Here is a 19,108-nt window from a genome sequence, read left to right as displayed (position 1 = left end):
TATGCACAACTAGACTTGGTACTGATCATTCCTGTAAAGTTTGGATGAAATTGCAGCAGTAGTTTTTGAGGAGTAGTCCGGACAAGCTTTTGTGTATCTGGCAACACACAGAAAAAAACACCTTTTTATCAAAGGGCCATAACTCGGCCAAAAATCATTCAACCGGAAAACCCGTGCAATATGCGCAAGGACTTGAGCTACAGATCAATCCTGTAAAGTTTCATTGAAATTGCATTAGTGGTATAAGAGAAGTAGTCCGGACAAACTTTAAAAATAAAAATTATTAAAGGGCCATAACTCTGACAAAAATCATTGAACCGGAAAATACTGACAATATGCACAACTAGACTTGGTACTGATCATTCCTGTAAAGTTTGGATGAAATTGCACCAGTAGTTTTTGAGGAGTAGTCCGGACAAGCTTTTGTGTATCTGGCAACACACAGAAAAAAAACACCTTTTTATCAAAGGGCCATAACTCGGCCAAAAATCATTCAACCGGAAAACCCGTGCAATATGTGCAAGGACTTGAGCTACAGATCAATCCTGTAAAGTTTCATTGAAATTGCATTAGTGGTATAAGAGAAGTAGTCCGGACAAACTTTAAAAATAAAAATTATTAAAGGGCCATAACTCTGTCAAAAATCATTGAACCGGAAAATGCTGACAATATGCACAACTAGACTTGTTACTGATCATTCCTGTAAAGTTTGGATGAAATTGCACCAGTAGTTTATGAGGAGTAGTCCGGACAAGTTTTGTGACGGACAGACAGACGGACAGACAGACAACGGAGAAGTGATCCCTATATGTCGCCACTACTCCGTAGAGGCGACACAAAAAACCCTATAAAATATCATAAGTGAGACTTATAAGTAAACAAATGTTCATGTAAGTTTCTGCCCTTGAAATCTTGTCAGGGGGAGGTGGCACAAAAAAATAAAACAACCTTCGAAGTCTGATTACTAATTCCGAATCCCTAATAAATATACACAACCTAATAGTTAATATATTTAACAAAAACTATAAAATCAACAGCATTAAAAACTCAATATAAATAAAAAAACACACAAATAAAAACAACCATATAGCGGCTATACTGACTCATGATTTTTACATAAGTAAAAAAGAAAATATGTTTCTATAAATAGACTTATATAATATATTCTATGTTTTCCTGATATTTGTCTGAGCTATATAAAAGCTGGCCTGAATGCAAAAACAAGAGTCAAAGTTAGACAAAATGTTACTATTAGTTTATAATTGCAGTGTTAAATGCCTTTATCAGTTGTCATGGCAACAAATTCTCTGAGTGAACGAAAATACTAATCTCTGAATAAGATACAAAAATAATGATTTTAGAAGCACTTTTTTTTTTCAAAAAAATTAATCTTATTCTTTTATTTGCCTTTCACCAATCCTGAACAAGTGCTAAAGAATGCAATAACAAAAATTTGCATTATGACCCTGAACATCAAACATATGAATGATTTGAAATTTCAAAATATCAATTATCATTTAAAAGTATCATGTACATGGATTGTTTTCATAATGATCATTTTAAGGAATGCCCCTATTATATAACATATTAGTCAGGTATGTTAATCTAAAATATTATTATTTAATAGATATTCTACAATTGCAAACTAAGTGGTCACCAATTAATAATTCAGAATTATGATATTAAATAAAGAATTATGGGAAAATAATAATACAGAATAAAAACCCATCAAAAATAATTTTTAAAACCCTGTTAACATTTGCACATTTCCTACATGCAGAAATTAATTTGCTTGATTCTGTGTTCTCTTTGTATTTCTCCTAAAAAAACAGAATAACTATGTGTGATTAGTTGTTAAGTGTGCTGCCTCAGTGTGGAATTACAGTACTCTGTTATTGACTTCAATTATCTGACACAAAGGTGACAAAACAAGGTACATTATATAGACAGAAATAACACTAAGGCAACAACATATATTATCTGACGTAACAATAACTTATTATATAGAATACTGTTTAATTTCTCAGGGTATCATATTTTAATTCACATCGAAAGATGCCCAATCAATAACTCACATTTCTTACATATAGATTTTAAAAAAAAGATCATCTAGTGAAGCATTTAAATGGTGAATAATTAATTGCATGTATCTAATTATGAATTAGATAATAAACATTATCATCTCCTTTGGTGTAAAACTATACAAATAGAATCTGTACCAGAATCAGTGGCATAGTTTAAGGATTCCTTCATAATGATAGAATGTAATCACATGTTACCGACGTTATAATTTCACGGCACAGTAGTGGACTCGGTATATAAAGCAATTATAACGGCAAATATATGTACATGTATATATATATCAAGGACACTATTGTTGCATATCGATACTAGTAAGTTAAAAAAAATCTTTGTAATGAAGGAATCTCTTAAACTCTCCACAAATCTTTAAATTAAAAAAATAATAATAAAAACAATATATAAATAGTCACAACACGACAATTCATTTAAAGATATGTTTATAATCACTGTACAGGTTTTAAAAAGATAATCTGTTCTCTTATATACTTTGCTAAGATAATTTACTAGAGATTTAACAATGATAATAATGTATTTTTTTGGTATGATTGTCCACAACCTATTTTTGATTTTAACTTTTTCTCCAATGTTCCAAGAAATACCTTAATAGCCACAGAATGTCTTAAGTCTTATCTTTCTGTTCATAAACATTAGTACTTTTTTGTTTGTTTGTTTGTGTCGGACAATACCTCAGGTACCCCTATGTGTACCTGAGGGCACATATTAATAGTTTTACTTGATGAGATACACATTCTATATGCCTCCAATAAAAACTGTGTAAATTTATTGAAACTGATGTAACTGCAAGTGGTTTACTTCTAAATAAAGGGCAATAACTCTGAAATTCATGTCCTTTTTGTTACATAGATAATACCTGAGAAATAATCAGTGTCAATCATAAAAGGGGTCTAACTCTGTCCAATAAAATAACAGTGAAACATGAATAATGTTAGAATGACAATATTTTCAACTTTATTTTACAATTAATTTTTCCTTAAATTTACAATTGCAATTAAGCTTTAAGAAATCTCTTTTTTTTTTACGTACAGTTGCAATGATAGACCAGATTGAGACATCAAGCACAGGTTTCTCGGACAGAACACTAGACCAGTGGCTATAGGTATTTCAAGGATAACATGTACATTTCACAACTTTAACAAATCTAGATTTTATCCAGCATTTAATTCCACAGAACAAACAAATAATACCCCACATTATGTGTGAGATAAATTAATTAATATGACAGGTGAATATATAAAGCACAATAGAAGACAAAAAAATAAACATTCATAGCTCGAAATGTTGATAATGGCACATAAACAATTAAGATTTTTTACCAATATTAAATCATACCATTACTACACAGGAAAATGATGCATACTTCATTTTCTTAGTCATGTGATCAAAAATATGTGTGTACGTGACCAACTCATCTCTCATAATGGTAGTAAATTTAAATATTTCTGAAAAATGGAAACATTTTTAATGAAGTCTTAACAAATTTTTCAGAACTATTTTAAGTGAAGATACTGAAAAAGGATAAGAAAATTGACAAATCTTTGTTGTTTTAAGAAATACAACAATTGTTATTTATGCCTGAATGTCACAGACTTTTGATGTGATGGTCTGGAAAGTTGATCAAGGATTCAACAATGTGATTAAGAGTGAGATAATGGATTAAAATAGCTATGTAAGCAAGCTGGAAAAAAAGTGATTGCACATTACTATGTGGATTTTATATGAAACATTGCCTTCAACTACTTAATGTGAAAAAAATGTTGCGAAAATGAAGACAATGTTTGGCTTTATTTTCATCCATCAAAAAATGACCATTGTGTTGGCTTGATGTGTAAACAGTTGTACCTTTCCTTGTTAAAGGCACATTATGCCTAAGAAACAAATAAATTTATCCTCTTTAGAAAGAACATACATGCTTTTTATAAAGTTTAAATAATGGTTTTAGAGCATTTTAGGATACTTACTTATCATCTATAGAAAATTTTAGAGCAGAATGTGAAATAATTTGCTGACAAAGTTGCAAAATGTAAACAACATAGTATATTTTTGACTTCCATACAAAGTACTAAATTACTATATCTGTACAAAAAACCGAAATGCAACACATTCAAAAGATGGTTCAGGCAATTTGCCAATGATTTACTTTTGGGAACACCAAAAAATAAAACTTTTGAGAAATACAAATAAAGGCATTAGTGAGGCATAAAAGGCCTTTAAACAAATAATAAAAGTTACAACTATTTCACATCAGAACCTTGATCTCCAGTATAGAGATATAAACACATCGAAACATCTTATAGCAGTATGATTTCTGCAGTCATTGAATCATCCTCTAACCTGCACAATTAAACAACAACATTCTCTCTTGTGCGACTCTTTGACTTAGTATTACTATACACGTGTTCTCTAACTTGACAATTATCGTTGAAAGCTTCTAGAAATTTGATGATGTCTTAACTGTGTTTTCCAAAAAAGCTTAACAAGAATTCAATTTTCACTCTTTTTTATGCACGTTGCATTTTCATTTTCTGACCAAAACATTGGTACATAAAGTAGTATATTTCTTAAGATCATACAACTTAATTAATTGTAAATGATGTAAGTAATCTATTTCACAGCTTTAACAGTGTACATGTCTTATAAAGAACATCAGTTTAATCTGAGCCACATCTATATACCAATATCTCCTTTGATTACAGACACCTAGGGTTATGTTGGACTGGATCCTTTGACGTTTTTTTTCTATGATATGACATAAAGATACTCTTGTTACAGAGTTATCTACAATAAATATATCACCTGTTACAGATATATCATATTACAGGTTACACCACTTACATGTAATATATGATACACGTTACCTATATTATACCTGTCTTCTTCATATTGCAATCTAGCACAGTTACACTATAACCTACTACTCAATAAAGCATATTGGTGATACAGAAATCAAATAAATGTTGCTAAGCTAACACAAACTACCATGTAAAATTTGAGAAAAATATGATGTAGCTACACTTTTTTCATAACATTTCTAAGATCAAAATACTTTAGACATGATCATTTGGTTTAGATTTTAACAGTGATTCTATAAATTTCTATTTCTAGCAAAATATCATATTTTAAACGTGATAGGTATTTTAATAAACATTTTATTACACTTGTAACAAATTCAAATATGACAGAAAATAAAAGCTTCTAGTTAGAATAATAATGTCTGCATATAACCGTATCCATACTTGCATACTCCTATCTTAACTTTATCTTTGCTCCAGTTACCAGACAAGATCTAAAGATCTTTAGAGTACTGGAACATCATATCCTCTTTCTTTCAAACTTTTCCCTCAAACTTTGAACAATTCCCCATTTTCATCAATCAATTTGTTGAAATGAAGAAATTTTCTCCGCTTAACAAATATTATCAATCAAGTCTTCCTGCTAAAGCGTACACATTTCACACCCTTGAGACCATACAATGTCCTCATGCCATTTTTGGAATGGATTATTTCAGATGTCCGTTGCTATGGTTTTCTAGAATAGTTAGACAAACATTCTAAATTTGGATCACTAAATTATCTGACATATACCCTTCTTTAGATAATTGCTGATAATCTACACACTATTTTCTAAACAATGGCTGCTTCCATTTTCATCATTACATCATACACTATAGATGTAAGGATCATACACTATTGATGTAAGGGGGTGGCAGGTATATATATATATATTTTCTTTCCTATAGCTTTAAACGAGAAACTTTTACAATATGATGACAAAGCAGGAACTTTTGTTGTAAGGAAATTACGTTCTCTCTGTGTGTGTCTCTCTCCATATGATCAATTACAAAAATAAAATTTGAACACAATTTATTGTCTATAAGCACTAAGGGTTTTCTGCTAGTACAGATCTTTTTTCATTTTCATGTCATTTCTTTTCCACTCGGGTAAATGTCTGAATTCCTCCACTGACATGTTAAAAATGCCCTCAAATTCTTCTTTGGGTAGATGAATCTGTAAAACAAAAGAATTTGTTCAAAAAGCAAATATAAAGCCAGGTCAATCTGTATCTCTGTAAAATATGTCCAAACTCACAATCTGCTTTCATTTCAATCTTTTTGATAATGATATGCCTTAAATGACAACAGATCTGTGAAAATTCCTAATGTATAATGTCAAATTCTTTTCATGATTATTTTTCAGAAAAAAACTTTCATTCCATCCACAAGCTATATTTCAAGGCATTGTTAATGAAGCTATACTATAAATAGTCCTTAAGTTAATTTAAATGGGAAGAAAAAATACCTCTTTATCATAGATTCTATTATCAAATGATTTTATACAACAATTGCAAGATAATCTGTTTTATGCCAAAATTAACATAATTATCTCAGAATGTTAATTTGTTTTTAGTTAGTATATATCTTAAAAGAGCATGTTGTTTCTTCATGAAGCACTATGACTGAGTGGGTAAGGTGTCTGTCTCTCCACACCGGGCTTGTAGGTTCAAGTCCTAATGGAGACAGCAGGTGAATCATGGGTTCAAGTTTATACCATATTTCCCCAAAGATACTCTTTCATACATCATAAATGATACCAGTACAGGTTAGCTTCAGGACATAGACACAAGTGTAGTTAATATCTATTGCTAAAACCAATTTCACAATCAACCTTCAAGTAATATAAACTTGCAGAGCATCTTTTTGGTAACATAGTTTACCTATATATAGGCAACAGTTTACCAGTTACAAGAGTTAGGACATTGCACACAACTGACCTAAATTTACATAGTAACATAGTATAGGTGACCTTAATATAGCCTGTAATGTAGAAAATGAACTATTCAACTTTAGAACACAAGGTATTCAATTACCTTTGATGAATGCATTCTCACACTGTAATGGCATATTTCTCTACAAAGTTGAAAAGTTTATATAACATAGATGATGCTATGCACATTCATAATGGTTTTTAATTACAACAATGTTCTTATTAACTTCTCTTTAACCTGTTGAAGCAACAAGGTAACAAATTCCCCTCTCATATCAAATGAAAGCTTGTATTGGAAATATGAGAAAAAGAACATCTCTAGAATGCGGTGTGTATACCATATCTGGGTTAGTTACTGGACATAATTACGTAACCATAGCTCTAATATCAATGAACTTTTAGTGGGATTTTAGAAAACCTTGTTTGAAAAAGTTGTCACAGAAGATAAATGTAACTTAATACACACAGTTACATGAGCAAAAATTGACATACATGTATACTGTATGTTCTAGTTTTTTTTTTTAAATTAAAAACAGAAGAAATATATGTTTATCTAGAACAACAACCTATACAATGTAGTTAAAGCAGTAATGGCTTAATTAAGTTAAAATACATAATATATGTCAACATAAAATATAGTCTTCTGAATAAATGAATAACATCAGTTATTACCACCTCTGTACAAGATCTTTTTTTACTTAAGCTTTTTTACCATTTTTATTCATTATTTCATTTATTTTGTTTTGTGATTGTGGGTTGGGGATAGTTAGGGAAAAAGAATGAGTTGGAGGAATAAGAGGTTTCAATTTTAAGTCCCACAGGCACTATCAAGGTGAGTATGGTGGTTTTTTATGTTTTGAAGAAGACCTCAAGTACCGATAAGTGTATTTTTTTCAGATCCAGCAAACTGATTTTTAAGTAGTTGAACCACCACAGACCTTCTATAAGGATATGGATAGCTTCCTCGCATGAAGGAATCAAAAATATCCGTTACAGGATTTGAACCAATTAAATCAATATCATTTATGTCTCTAGTGGCAACAATTGAGGTAATTTACTATGTCCTTTGTTGTGTACCCTTGTATAACAACCATGAATGCCACTGCCCCATGGTTTGAATTGTTAAAATCAAAATGTCATGATCAACATTGGAAATATATATAGAATATTATTTCTATGTTCAGTATTATACCTACCTCTAACTGATCTCTATCAACATCTTTGGGTAAATCAAAGTTGGAGATTTTCAATCTTTCATAATTGTACACCTGAAAAAAATACAATAAAATAACATAAAAGATATAATAGATCTACACAGAATTGAATAGACTTAATACGGAATTTAGAATATTTTGGGTTTTCCAAGCTAATCAGGGAGTATAAACAAACTTTTAAAGTTACAGCTTCTGAAAATGAGGGTATCATGAAGCTATAATGGTAAATGTTTGTTTGTACAGGGGGATTGGTTTGGAAAAATATGTTTTCTTTCCTGTTTCGGATAACAAGTTTTGAAATCTCTCTGGTTGACTGTATATTAAATAAGTCAAACAAATGCTTTAACTTAGCTTTCCATTATTATGAATCAATAAATCATTATGTTGCTGAAAATGTAATAAAACCATGGTAACAGTGCAAGTCTAGCCCTGTATGCAGCCATATAAGACTTATACAGTTGTAACTTGATATTAAGTGTTTTGTCACTGAAGCATGGTCGTGTAATCCACATGTTCAATGAACAATTATTACTTCCAAAACCAGGAAAAAATTCATGGCATAAATTTAAAAGACGCACAACTTACTTTTACTTTTGTTTTGAGCAATTACAGTAAATGCACTGTTTAGCAAAGAATTTGTGGTTACAACAAAGAAACTTACTGGAGGTTTAGTATCTGTGTGCCAGGAACTTTTCTGGAACGTCATAAGTGACACACCTGGTTGGTCAAATATGGTGCTTGTAACCTAGGTAACCAAATACAAAATTTTCATTTTCAAAAGTAAACATATAATATCATACTTATTATCATAAAAGTTAGTAAATAACCAACATTAATTTTGTAAGCAGTGGGTTCCAACCAGAAAATAATAGGTTTTTTTTTTATTTCTCAAGCAAACCAACAACTGATTAAACATTTCTAATTTATCAAATCATTGTAAAGTTGGTTAAAGCAACAATACTACAGCCAAAGAACAACAAAAATAAAATCCATAAAACTAGCAATGGACTGCTCCAAATGTAAAACAGGGCAGGTCCATGTGCACATATTTAGCAGGGTTAAACGTCAAAAATAAATTATTTTAGGTAATTATTCAGATTAATAAAATGGATGACAATGTTTCATATGAATAAGCAGTACAACACAAAATTAAAATACTGTATTGCACAAAGTCTTTTTTTCCAATATTCATAAAATTTCCTTCCAATTTTCAATTGAATTCAATTTTCTTGATGATAATTAATGTTACCAATAAGGGAATAAAATCTGTTATATGTGTTGCATACAGAATTATGTCATACATGTTTGTGTGGGCTTGAAGTAGAAATATGATAGTCAAGTTTCTGCAGCAGGCACTTTAAACCGGGTCTGGTAGGCAGACCAAAATTTTATTCCTTATATCAGTAAGTGCCCTTTTTTTCCCCTGTAATAGTGTCAGAAGTTCCCATAATAGTTATAATTTGGCAACTTTTGTGACTCATTTTTTTACTAATAGACTTATTTTCACCACTCAAAAATTACTTAACTCAGTCGACCAGAACCCATTCCCAAAATATATGGTGTAAAAATCCGCTGCAGGGTTATACTATTCTTTCCATGTACACATGACATTTTCTCTTTGCTACTTCATATTTTTAGCATTTTTATAAGTAAATCACCTTGTACATTACCGGCAATTCTTAATTCACAGCAAGTCACACCCATTATAAAAATTCTGTAAGTGCAGATATTACAGCACTTACAATCTAGGTATTATCTAGGTATTGTAATAAGTCTGCATATATGGTGCATGAATACAGTATTTTATCAAACCTATAACTAAATGATCTGAGATATATACATAATAGATGTTGATGAAAAGAGCATACTTTACTAGTTTCTGTATTAATGGACGATGTGGAAACTCGCGTATCTCTACCAGACGACACATCTAGATCATAAACTCTCTGAAAATAAAGCATACCATGCAACATGAATGATAAATGAGAATGAAAAATGCAACATCATGTCTGAAAGATTTCCTGCTAGTATTTCATGTCACACATAACACTGTAAAAGTTCCGTCACATTTTCAGACATGTCTGTTATGGTAACACTTAAGACATTATTACAAGCACAAGAGGGCAAATAGATAAAACCATGCTTGCTCGCTAGATATGTTCATCACAGGATTGAAGTCAACTTCCATGATGAACTTCAAACACAAAATGTTGTTATTCTAGCCAGTTTAAGAGATTGCACCCAAATTGGATGAATATGTGCCTGTTGGAGCAAAAAAATGTTTGAGACTAAATTAGACGCTCCAAAATAAAGTATTTGTTTCAGTAAGATGGACATGTTTAAACTACATGTAATACGATATACATTAAAATCTTCAAAACATGATGCTAAAACATGATGCTGAAGTACAGATGGTTAAAAAATAGATTCTAATCTACCGGTCAATATCAAATATGTTAAAATAAAAATTTAAGAAATATGATTTAACTTGAAATTTGGATATCCCCACATTCCAATGTTTTGTCAGTCAACTGACAGACACCTGGGTTGACAGACATACAGACAAAGCTAAATCTATACCCCCCCACCCCCCAAGTAGTGGCAGCACAAAAACATGAAAAAGAAGCTAAAACAGGATGTGCAAACAAAACATTTAAACATGATGTATATGGAAATAATGCCATGTTGAAAAGATTATTCCTTCTTTATGATATGTTAGTTATATCAAAAATGTTTTAAATAATACTTTAATTATACTTTTATCATTCCCCAGTTAATTACGTAAATTTACTTGGGAATGGTTTCAAATAACCTTGACACATCCATAGAAAGAGTTATTTCTGTTCCTTCAGTTCAAAAACAATTTCTCAATGTGTGGGTAGCGTAACAATTACTTGTCAAAGGATTGTTTAGTTGGCATTTAAAACTAGATTATGTTATGAAACATATTAAACAAGAGGGCCATGATGGCCCTAGATCGCTCACCTGACTTATCAAACTCATCCAAACAATTACCTAGACAAGCATTCTGACCAAGTCTCATGACAGGTGAGTCAAAAATGTGACCACTACAGTGTTAACAAGGATTATCCATATTTGAGCAGTGCGACCTAGTTTTTTACCCAGGTGACACATATTCAAACTTGACCTAGAAATCATCAAAACAAACTTTCAGACCAATTTCCAGGATACTTGGATCAAAACAGTAGCAACTAGAGTGTTAACAAGATTTTTCTATTTTTAGCTCCGGTGACCTAGTTTCACATGCGATTTCGAACTCATCCAAGCAATTACCTAGACAAGCATCCTGACCAAGTTTGATGATAATTGAGTCGAAAATGTGACCACTAGAATGTTAACAAGGTTTTTCCATATTTGGGCGGTGTGACCTAGTTTTTCATCCAAGATGACCCATGTTCGATCTTGACTTAGAAATCATCAAAACAAACTTTCAGACCAATTAACAGAATATTTGGATCACAACAGTAGCCACTCGAGTGTTAACAAGATTTTTTTTTTTTTTTTGCTCCTGTGACCTAGTTTTTCATCCGAGATGTCCCATGTTCGATTTATTCTCAGCAATGACCTAGACAAGTTTCCTGACCAAGTTTGATGACAATTGAGCCAAAATTGTGACCACTAGAGTGTTAACAAGGTTTTTCTATTTTTAGCTCCTGTGACCTAGTTTTTCATCCGAGATGACCCATGTTCGAACTCATCTGAGCTATCACCTAGACAAGCATCTTGATCAAGTTTGATGATGATTGATGCAAAAATGTGACCGCTAGAGTGTTAACAAGGTTTTTCTATTTTTAGCTCCGGTGACCTACTTTTTCATCCGAGATGACCCATGTTCAAACTCATCCGAGCTATCACCTAGACAAACATCTTGACCAAGTTTGATGATGACTGATGCAAAAATGTGACCGCTAGAGTGTTAACAAGGTTTTTCTATTTTTAGCTCCGGTGACCTACTTTTTCATCCGAGATGACCCATGTTCGAACTCATCCGAGCTATCAACTAGATAAGCATCCTGACCAAGTTTGATGATGATTGATGCAAAAATGTGACCGCTAGAGTGTTAACAAGGTTTTTCTATTTATAGCTCCGGTGACCTAGTTTTTCATCCGAGATGACCCATATTCAAACTCATCCAAGCTATTATCTAAACAAGCATCCTGACAAAGTTTGATGATGATTGGGTCAAAAATGTGACCACTAGAGTGTTCACAAGGTTTTTCTATTTTTAGCTCCTGTGACCTAGTTTTTCATCAGAGATGACCCATGTTCGAACTCATCCAAGCAATTGACTAGACAAGCATTCTGACCAAGTTTGATGATGATTGATTCAAAAATGTGACCACTAGAGTGTTCACAAGGTTTTTCTATTTATAGCTCCTGTGACCTACTTTTTCATCCGAGATGACCCATGTTCGAACTCATCCGAGCTATCACCTAGACAAACATCCTGACAAAGTTTGATGATGATTGGGTCAAAAATGTGACCTCTAGAGTGTTCACAAGGTTTTCCTATTTTTAGCTCTTGTGACCTAGTCTTCCATCTGAAATGACCCAGTTTCGAACTCATCTGAGCAATTGACTAAATAAGCATTCTGACAAAGTTTGATGATGATTGATTCAAAAATGTGACCACTAGAGTGTTCACAAGGTTTTTCGATTTATAGCTCCTGTGACCTACTTTTTCATCCGAGATGACCCATGTTCGAACTCATCCGAGCTATCACCTAGACAAACATCCTGACCAAGTATGATGATGATTGAGTCATAAGTGTGACCACTAGTGTGTTCACAAGCAATTGTGGACGGAGGACGGACATTCACCAATCCTAATAGCTCACCCTGAGCAAGCTCAGGTGAGCTAAAAATATACATGTCAGATTATACAACATACATTGTAAAATGGAAACTGGTTACTATAGAAATATTTTCACATTTCTTAAAACAAGATTGCATTTGAGAAAAATGCTATGCCACCGCAATAATACAACACTAAATAGTAGTGTAGGAACAGATTTTTTTTGTTTCTATACAATTGAAGATTGTCATAATGCATAGATCCCTGACCTATCTAAGTCTTATTATCAGATTAGTGGTTAAATCTACTGTTAACTCAATAAAAGATCAGAGTAGGAATATTTCAATGCACTTGAGTCTAGTGAATTTGGTGGTGAAGGTCATATTTCACACAGCCTAAAATTTCATGACTGCATCAAAGGACAACATGTAATACACTTTGTCAAAATCTAGGTCAGCTGATATCAAAGTTCACTTTTAATTTTGACACCGGAGGCAAAATTTGAACAACTTTGGTTGAGTACCTATAAATGATATCATTTAACAAATATTAAAGCTCTAAGCCTTGTACCTTCAGACAATAAGATTTTTTTGAATTTTTTCTATATGTATATATTGAAAATCAATGACCCCAGGGCTATTATTTGAACATTCTTGCTAGAGGTTCACTTCACAATGTTTCATGCAAAGTATCTAACCTCTAGCATTTGTCAATTGCTAGAAGAAATGTTTTTAAAGTTTTTACTATAAGTTTTTACTATAAGTTTTTACTATGTAAATATGAGGAAAATCAATGACCCCCGGGCCGGGCCGATTTCGACCCAAGGGCTATAATTTGAACAATCTGTAAGAGGTCTATCAGACAATGACTTATGCAAAATATCTAAGCTCTCGGCCTTTTGGGTCTTTACAAGAAGGTATTTTAAATTTTTACTATATGTACATATAGTTAAAATCCATGACCCCCGAGGCAGGGCCGATTTTGACCCCAGGGCTATAATTTGAACAATATTGGTAGAGGTCTACCAGACAATGCCTTATGCAAAATATCTAAGCTCTAGGCCTTTTGGGTCTTTACAAAAAGGTATTTTAAGTTTTAACAATATGTACATATAGTGAAAATCAGTGACCCCCGGGGCGGGGCCGATTTTGACCCCAGGGCTATAATTTGAACAATCTTGGTAGAGGTCTACCATACAATGCCTTATGCAAAATATCTAAGCTCTAGGCCTTTTGGGTCTTTACAAGAAGATTTTCTAAATTTATTCTTATAATTCCTTTTGGTTGCCATGGCAACCAGATTTCTGCATGGAATAAAATTCTTTGAACAACTTTGGAAGCCCTTCACCCAAGGATCAATCCTGCCAAGTTTGGTTGAAATTGGACAAGTGGTTTTTCACAAGAAGATTTTTTAAGTTCACTATATAATCTATATAACACACACACACACAAACAAACAAACAAACACACACACGCACACACAGGTGAATCGCTATATGCCACCGCATCGCAGATGCTGCGGTGGCATAAAAATAAAAATGTTAGACATGTATTATATTACTGTAATCTTTAGCTTTTTGTTTCGAAGTGTGATTTTCAGGAAGCATTAAAGATGGGAAATATTTTGTTTGTTCATATAGGTACCATTTTCTGACAATTTTAACAAGATGTTTTATTTTTATTAGTAATATTCATGCAAAAAGTATTAAATTCAACACTTGCTCTGCTGGAACCTATTTGTCACCAGGATATATATCCATGCCAGTTTGTACATATGTGCCATCTAACCAGGCTCTATACTGTTGGAAGCTCAATTTTTGTGTTTTGATATTGAAATCCCTTTAACTTTAAATTGACTGTTCCAGTTTCATAACAGGACAAATCCATTTCACAAATTCAGATGGTTAAAGGTAAAAACATCTAGAGCAATAAACACCATGTGAGTATTTTACTTGGACAAGTTTTAATTTACTGTAATTTTAGGCTGGTAGTAACTAGGCCATCAATCACAATACTTATAAATGCAAAGCAAATCAAAACATACTAGTGTAAAATTGTTAGTGCAATAAGTGCATAACAGAGATTTACCTACAGCATAAGAATCAGATCAAAGAATTTACAAAACAGTACAAATGATTTAAACATTCAATAATAATAATAATAATAATAATAATTCATATTATCTGCTAAGTACTATTTAACAGCTGGGCTGGTCTACATACATCAGTTCTGGTGTACATCTGAACACTCTGACCAGCCCATATTGCTTTCTATATATCAATATTTAATGTTAAAATCCCTTAAACCAACTAATGGAAACTTCATATTTCACAGCAGAAGATATTTAACTTTTTCCTAGCATAAAGTTAGGAAAATGAGAAAATATATTTCACCCACATTTATTGTTTCTTATAAAGAACATTGGCAGGTATGAGTCAAATACCCAACAGTTATTTATATACAGTCGAACTTCGTTCGCTCGAACTCGGAGGGCCTGTGCAAATTTGTTCGAGCGATCGGTAGTTCGAGCGAACCGAGGTTGAACAATAATTACATAGAACATAGGCTTAAGGTTTTCCAGCTTATATCGGTCAAATGATAAATACGTCAATATAACTGTTTTTAGTACATCTGTTTGTCGAATACGTCATTTTAAGAATTATTATCCTATTGAAAACACTATTAACGGTGCACGGTGTTAATCTATATTCATGTATATTGTAATTGGTTGAGTTCGATCGGGCGATCATTATCTAAACTGTGAACAGTGTTCAAGTTTATTATGGGATGAATTTTATTTTAAACAATGAATCGATAAAATATTAAAAAAACAACATTTTACAGCAGCATTTATTTGTAGTCATTTACTAAAATAAACACACGTACAAGTATCATTCTATAAATAGATAACACTGTTACAATTCACGTTGTAATTAAAACCATCCGGGTAAACGTCATTTACTTATTTATTTACTTTGGGCATTTCAAGAGTTACTTTCTTTTTATCGTTACTAAAGACGGCAAAAAAAAAATTGTATGATAACAAACAAATCGGTAAAACACCTTTTATTTTGTATCAATTAACCATAATTGCGTTTGTCACGATAACGAGGTGTTAAAAACATGTGTCGCCGACTGTCAATTATTTAGAACATGTTGACTTGTTGGAATTTTGCTGGGACTGGGACTGGGACTGGGCGATGAGTTCGAGCGAAGGGAGGTATTCGAGCGATCCGAGTTCGAGCGAACGAAGTTTAACTGTATACAGTTATATAACTTGTCAAAAATCTTTATAACATATAATAATAATGTAATACTGTAAAGCAAATTGCTTGATTAGGATAAAAACTCTGCAGAGCAAAATTAATGATATACACGTCATCATTGTCCAATCGAAATTGATGTTACAAATCATCATTGTCCAATCAAAATTGATGTTACAAATCATCAAAATTGATGTTACTAGCTTTCAATTGTAAATATGAAATCATAATACATGAAGCACTCATTGTAGTATTGTTCACAGATTTTCTTTGATTAAGGTATTTTTTTTGTTTAACCTGCAAAATGTCATTCTTTCAGTAAGTTCTCTTCTTAACACATTCATTAAAAACTTTTTTAACAGTTACAAAAACCCGTGAAATTATATATTTTCTTCATTGTCAAAAACCAACAGTGTCATTTAACGATTCTAGATAACACTTTACATAAGCATAACCAAAGACAACAAATAGAATTCAAATAAAATTTCTCAAAGTTCTCCAAGACTTTCACAGGAGATTGATTATTTCAGCACCAACTTGACCTGCATGAGTTCATTATTTAGTGATATATTACAAGTTTTCCTGTTTTTCATATAACAAAATTTTCACAGAAAGTTTGTGATATTGAACTATGATATAATTTTGTCATCATGCCACACATTTGCTGTGATTTCTTTGCATGTTTAAGCCAATAAAATGTTCCCAAAGTCTCTTTTACAACACATAGATAAATTTTTTGATAAAATGCAATGCTTATCAGCCTATTGTAACTTTTGCTTTATTAGTAAGTAATATGTATAAATATTCTAGTAGTACTATAATATATTTTACAGACTATGACTGCAGATATTCTTTTTCTTGACTACACAAGGATTTTTCATAAAATATCACTGTGACCTTGACCTTATGACCTCAAAATGAATAAGGATCATCTACTGACTGTCTCTGGGCAATATGAAAATTGCTATTAGTTATTACAAGTTTAGGCTAATTCCTTCTCAAGCATTTTACAGTCATTCTGACCTTGACTTTTGACCAAATGACCTCAAAACCAGTTTGGGTCATCTAGCCATAAACAGGCTATGGGAAAATGTCAATACTTATTTATGTATTTCTAGGTGTATGCTTTTCTTTTTATAGTTTTACCTTTATAACATAAAACTTACATAATCTAAATCTAATGGTCCACCATACATGCCAGATACAGGTAATGTTGCTGCACGTGGAGCAAGTCCATATCCTGGTTTTGGAGCTATAAATACAATATAACATAACTCTATAAATCAGATATTTACATGTTTTAACATAACAATATGTACAACTCATAAAAAAACTGTTAGAAATATCAATTTCATCAATGATTTTTTCATAAATTTATTTTAAACTTATGTCATCAAAGTACAATAACATCTAGCATCAAAATAACCAAAGCAATTTTCTTCTAAAGTAGGACAGACAATTTAAAGGTCATATGGCAACTCAGTTCCTGGTGGTTAAAGACCTCAGGTAACTCTGTGCATTAAATCAAGAACAAGCAAACACTCTAAGAGGTATTTACAGTAAAAGTAATATCAAAAGAATGCCCATAGAAATATAAATATAAAATAAAGCTTTTCTGAATGTATTTTTGTATTGTGGCAGCCATTCATTTTAGCAATATGTTTTTACTATATGTACGTCTACACGTTATAAATGACAGAAATTCAATACTTCCTGATATGTGTCCACATATTGCAATTCTTTTACACAACATTTCAAAGTATTGCAATAGTTCCATTTTACATTCATACAAACATACCTGGTATGTGTCCATGTATTGCAATAGTTCTATATTTACATACATACCTTGCATGTGTGGTAGGTTTTGCAATAAATTCTATATCACATAAATACCATTGTATGGGTGCCTATGTATTGCAATAGTTTTATATTACATACATGCCTTGCATGTGTCAATGTATTGCAATACCTAGTATGTTACCAAGTATTGCAATAGTTCTATATAACATACATACCTGGTATGTGTCCATGTATTGCAATAGTTCTATATAACATACATACCTGGTATGTGTCCATGTATTGCAATAGTTCTATATAACATACATACCTGGTATGTGTCCATGTATTGCAATAGTTCTACATAACATACATACCTGGTATGTGTCCATGTATTGCAATAGTTCTATATCCAGCACGTATATCACAATCATCCCATGATCTCTTTGTACGATCAAGGAATCGAGAAGGAGCTACAAATAAAAGGCATGTACAAGTAATAATACAAGTAATATTCAGGATCTTAAATACAATGTATATTAAATAATTGCTTAAGTAGTGAATTTTATTACTAAAACTTGCCATAAAATTGTCACTCTTGATTTTTGTAGGCTTTAACTTGTCAGAACAAATTTAGTCTTTTCAGGCATTATCAATTTGTTTGAAAAAAGATTTTTCATTAAATAAAGTTGTATTAACATACATGCAAACATTGGACTCTGATATCGAGTCTGATACTTTGGTTCATATGCTGCATTTGGCACACGTGAAGATTTCCAAGGATCCAATGCTTTTAAGGGTTGTTGCTTAGCAACCTCAAGTTCATTGTAGATGACTTTTCCAATTCCTGATTCATCCTTGAATTTCCTAAGTTCCTCTATTTCTCGTTTTATTTTTGGATCCTCGACAATCGGTTCATCATCGTCATCCTCCTCACCTCGACTTTTCCTTCGCTGACGTACTGGAAATATACAAACATAGATAATGACAAATGTAAAGGATGAAATATAGCAAGAACTGTGGGTAGGACAGCATACTTGACTATTTTCAGAGCTAGACTATTCTCAGCACTTGACAGTAAAACAAGAGCCTAAATAATGTGGAGAAGTTCAAACCGGGCCATAATTCTGTCAATATCCATGTAAGAGTTATGAGCCTTGGACAGTGACCTCCTAT

At 32.0% G+C, this 19,108-nt stretch overlaps 1 protein-coding gene across 5 annotated transcripts in view; it reads right to left on the bottom strand.

Moving 5' to 3' along the window:
* Positions 1 to 1,844: 1,844 nt before the first annotated feature.
* The window catches only part of LOC132723004 (actin-binding LIM protein 1-like), a 69,076-nt gene continuing 51,812 nt past the window's right edge, over positions 1,845 to 19,108 (bottom strand). For 4 of the 5 annotated variants that reach the window (XM_060707691.1, XM_060707760.1, XM_060707900.1 and 1 more), the window contains 7 exons: positions 18,636 to 18,893; positions 18,310 to 18,405; positions 17,323 to 17,408; positions 9,946 to 10,023; positions 8,739 to 8,822; positions 8,060 to 8,131; positions 1,845 to 6,107 (listed from right to left, as the gene is read on the bottom strand). In XM_060707691.1, coding sequence (XP_060563674.1) covers positions 5,994 to 6,107; positions 8,060 to 8,131; positions 8,739 to 8,822; positions 9,946 to 10,023; positions 17,323 to 17,408; positions 18,310 to 18,405; positions 18,636 to 18,893 — 788 coding nt within the window. In that variant the 3' untranslated portion in view covers positions 1,845 to 5,993. The remainder of the gene's footprint in view (positions 6,108 to 8,059; positions 8,132 to 8,738; positions 8,823 to 9,945; positions 10,024 to 17,322; positions 17,409 to 18,309; positions 18,406 to 18,635; positions 18,894 to 19,108) is intronic. The other variant, XM_060707830.1, reaches the window with a different exon arrangement.

Source organism: Ruditapes philippinarum, unplaced genomic scaffold (assembly GCF_026571515.1).
Source record: "Ruditapes philippinarum isolate M1 unplaced genomic scaffold, ASM2657151v2 ctg363_1_1_1_1, whole genome shotgun sequence".
NCBI lineage: Eukaryota > Metazoa > Mollusca > Bivalvia > Venerida > Veneridae > Ruditapes > Ruditapes philippinarum.
The sequence above is the reverse complement of the archived record's forward strand: the minus strand, read 5'-3'. Positions and strand labels throughout refer to the sequence as shown.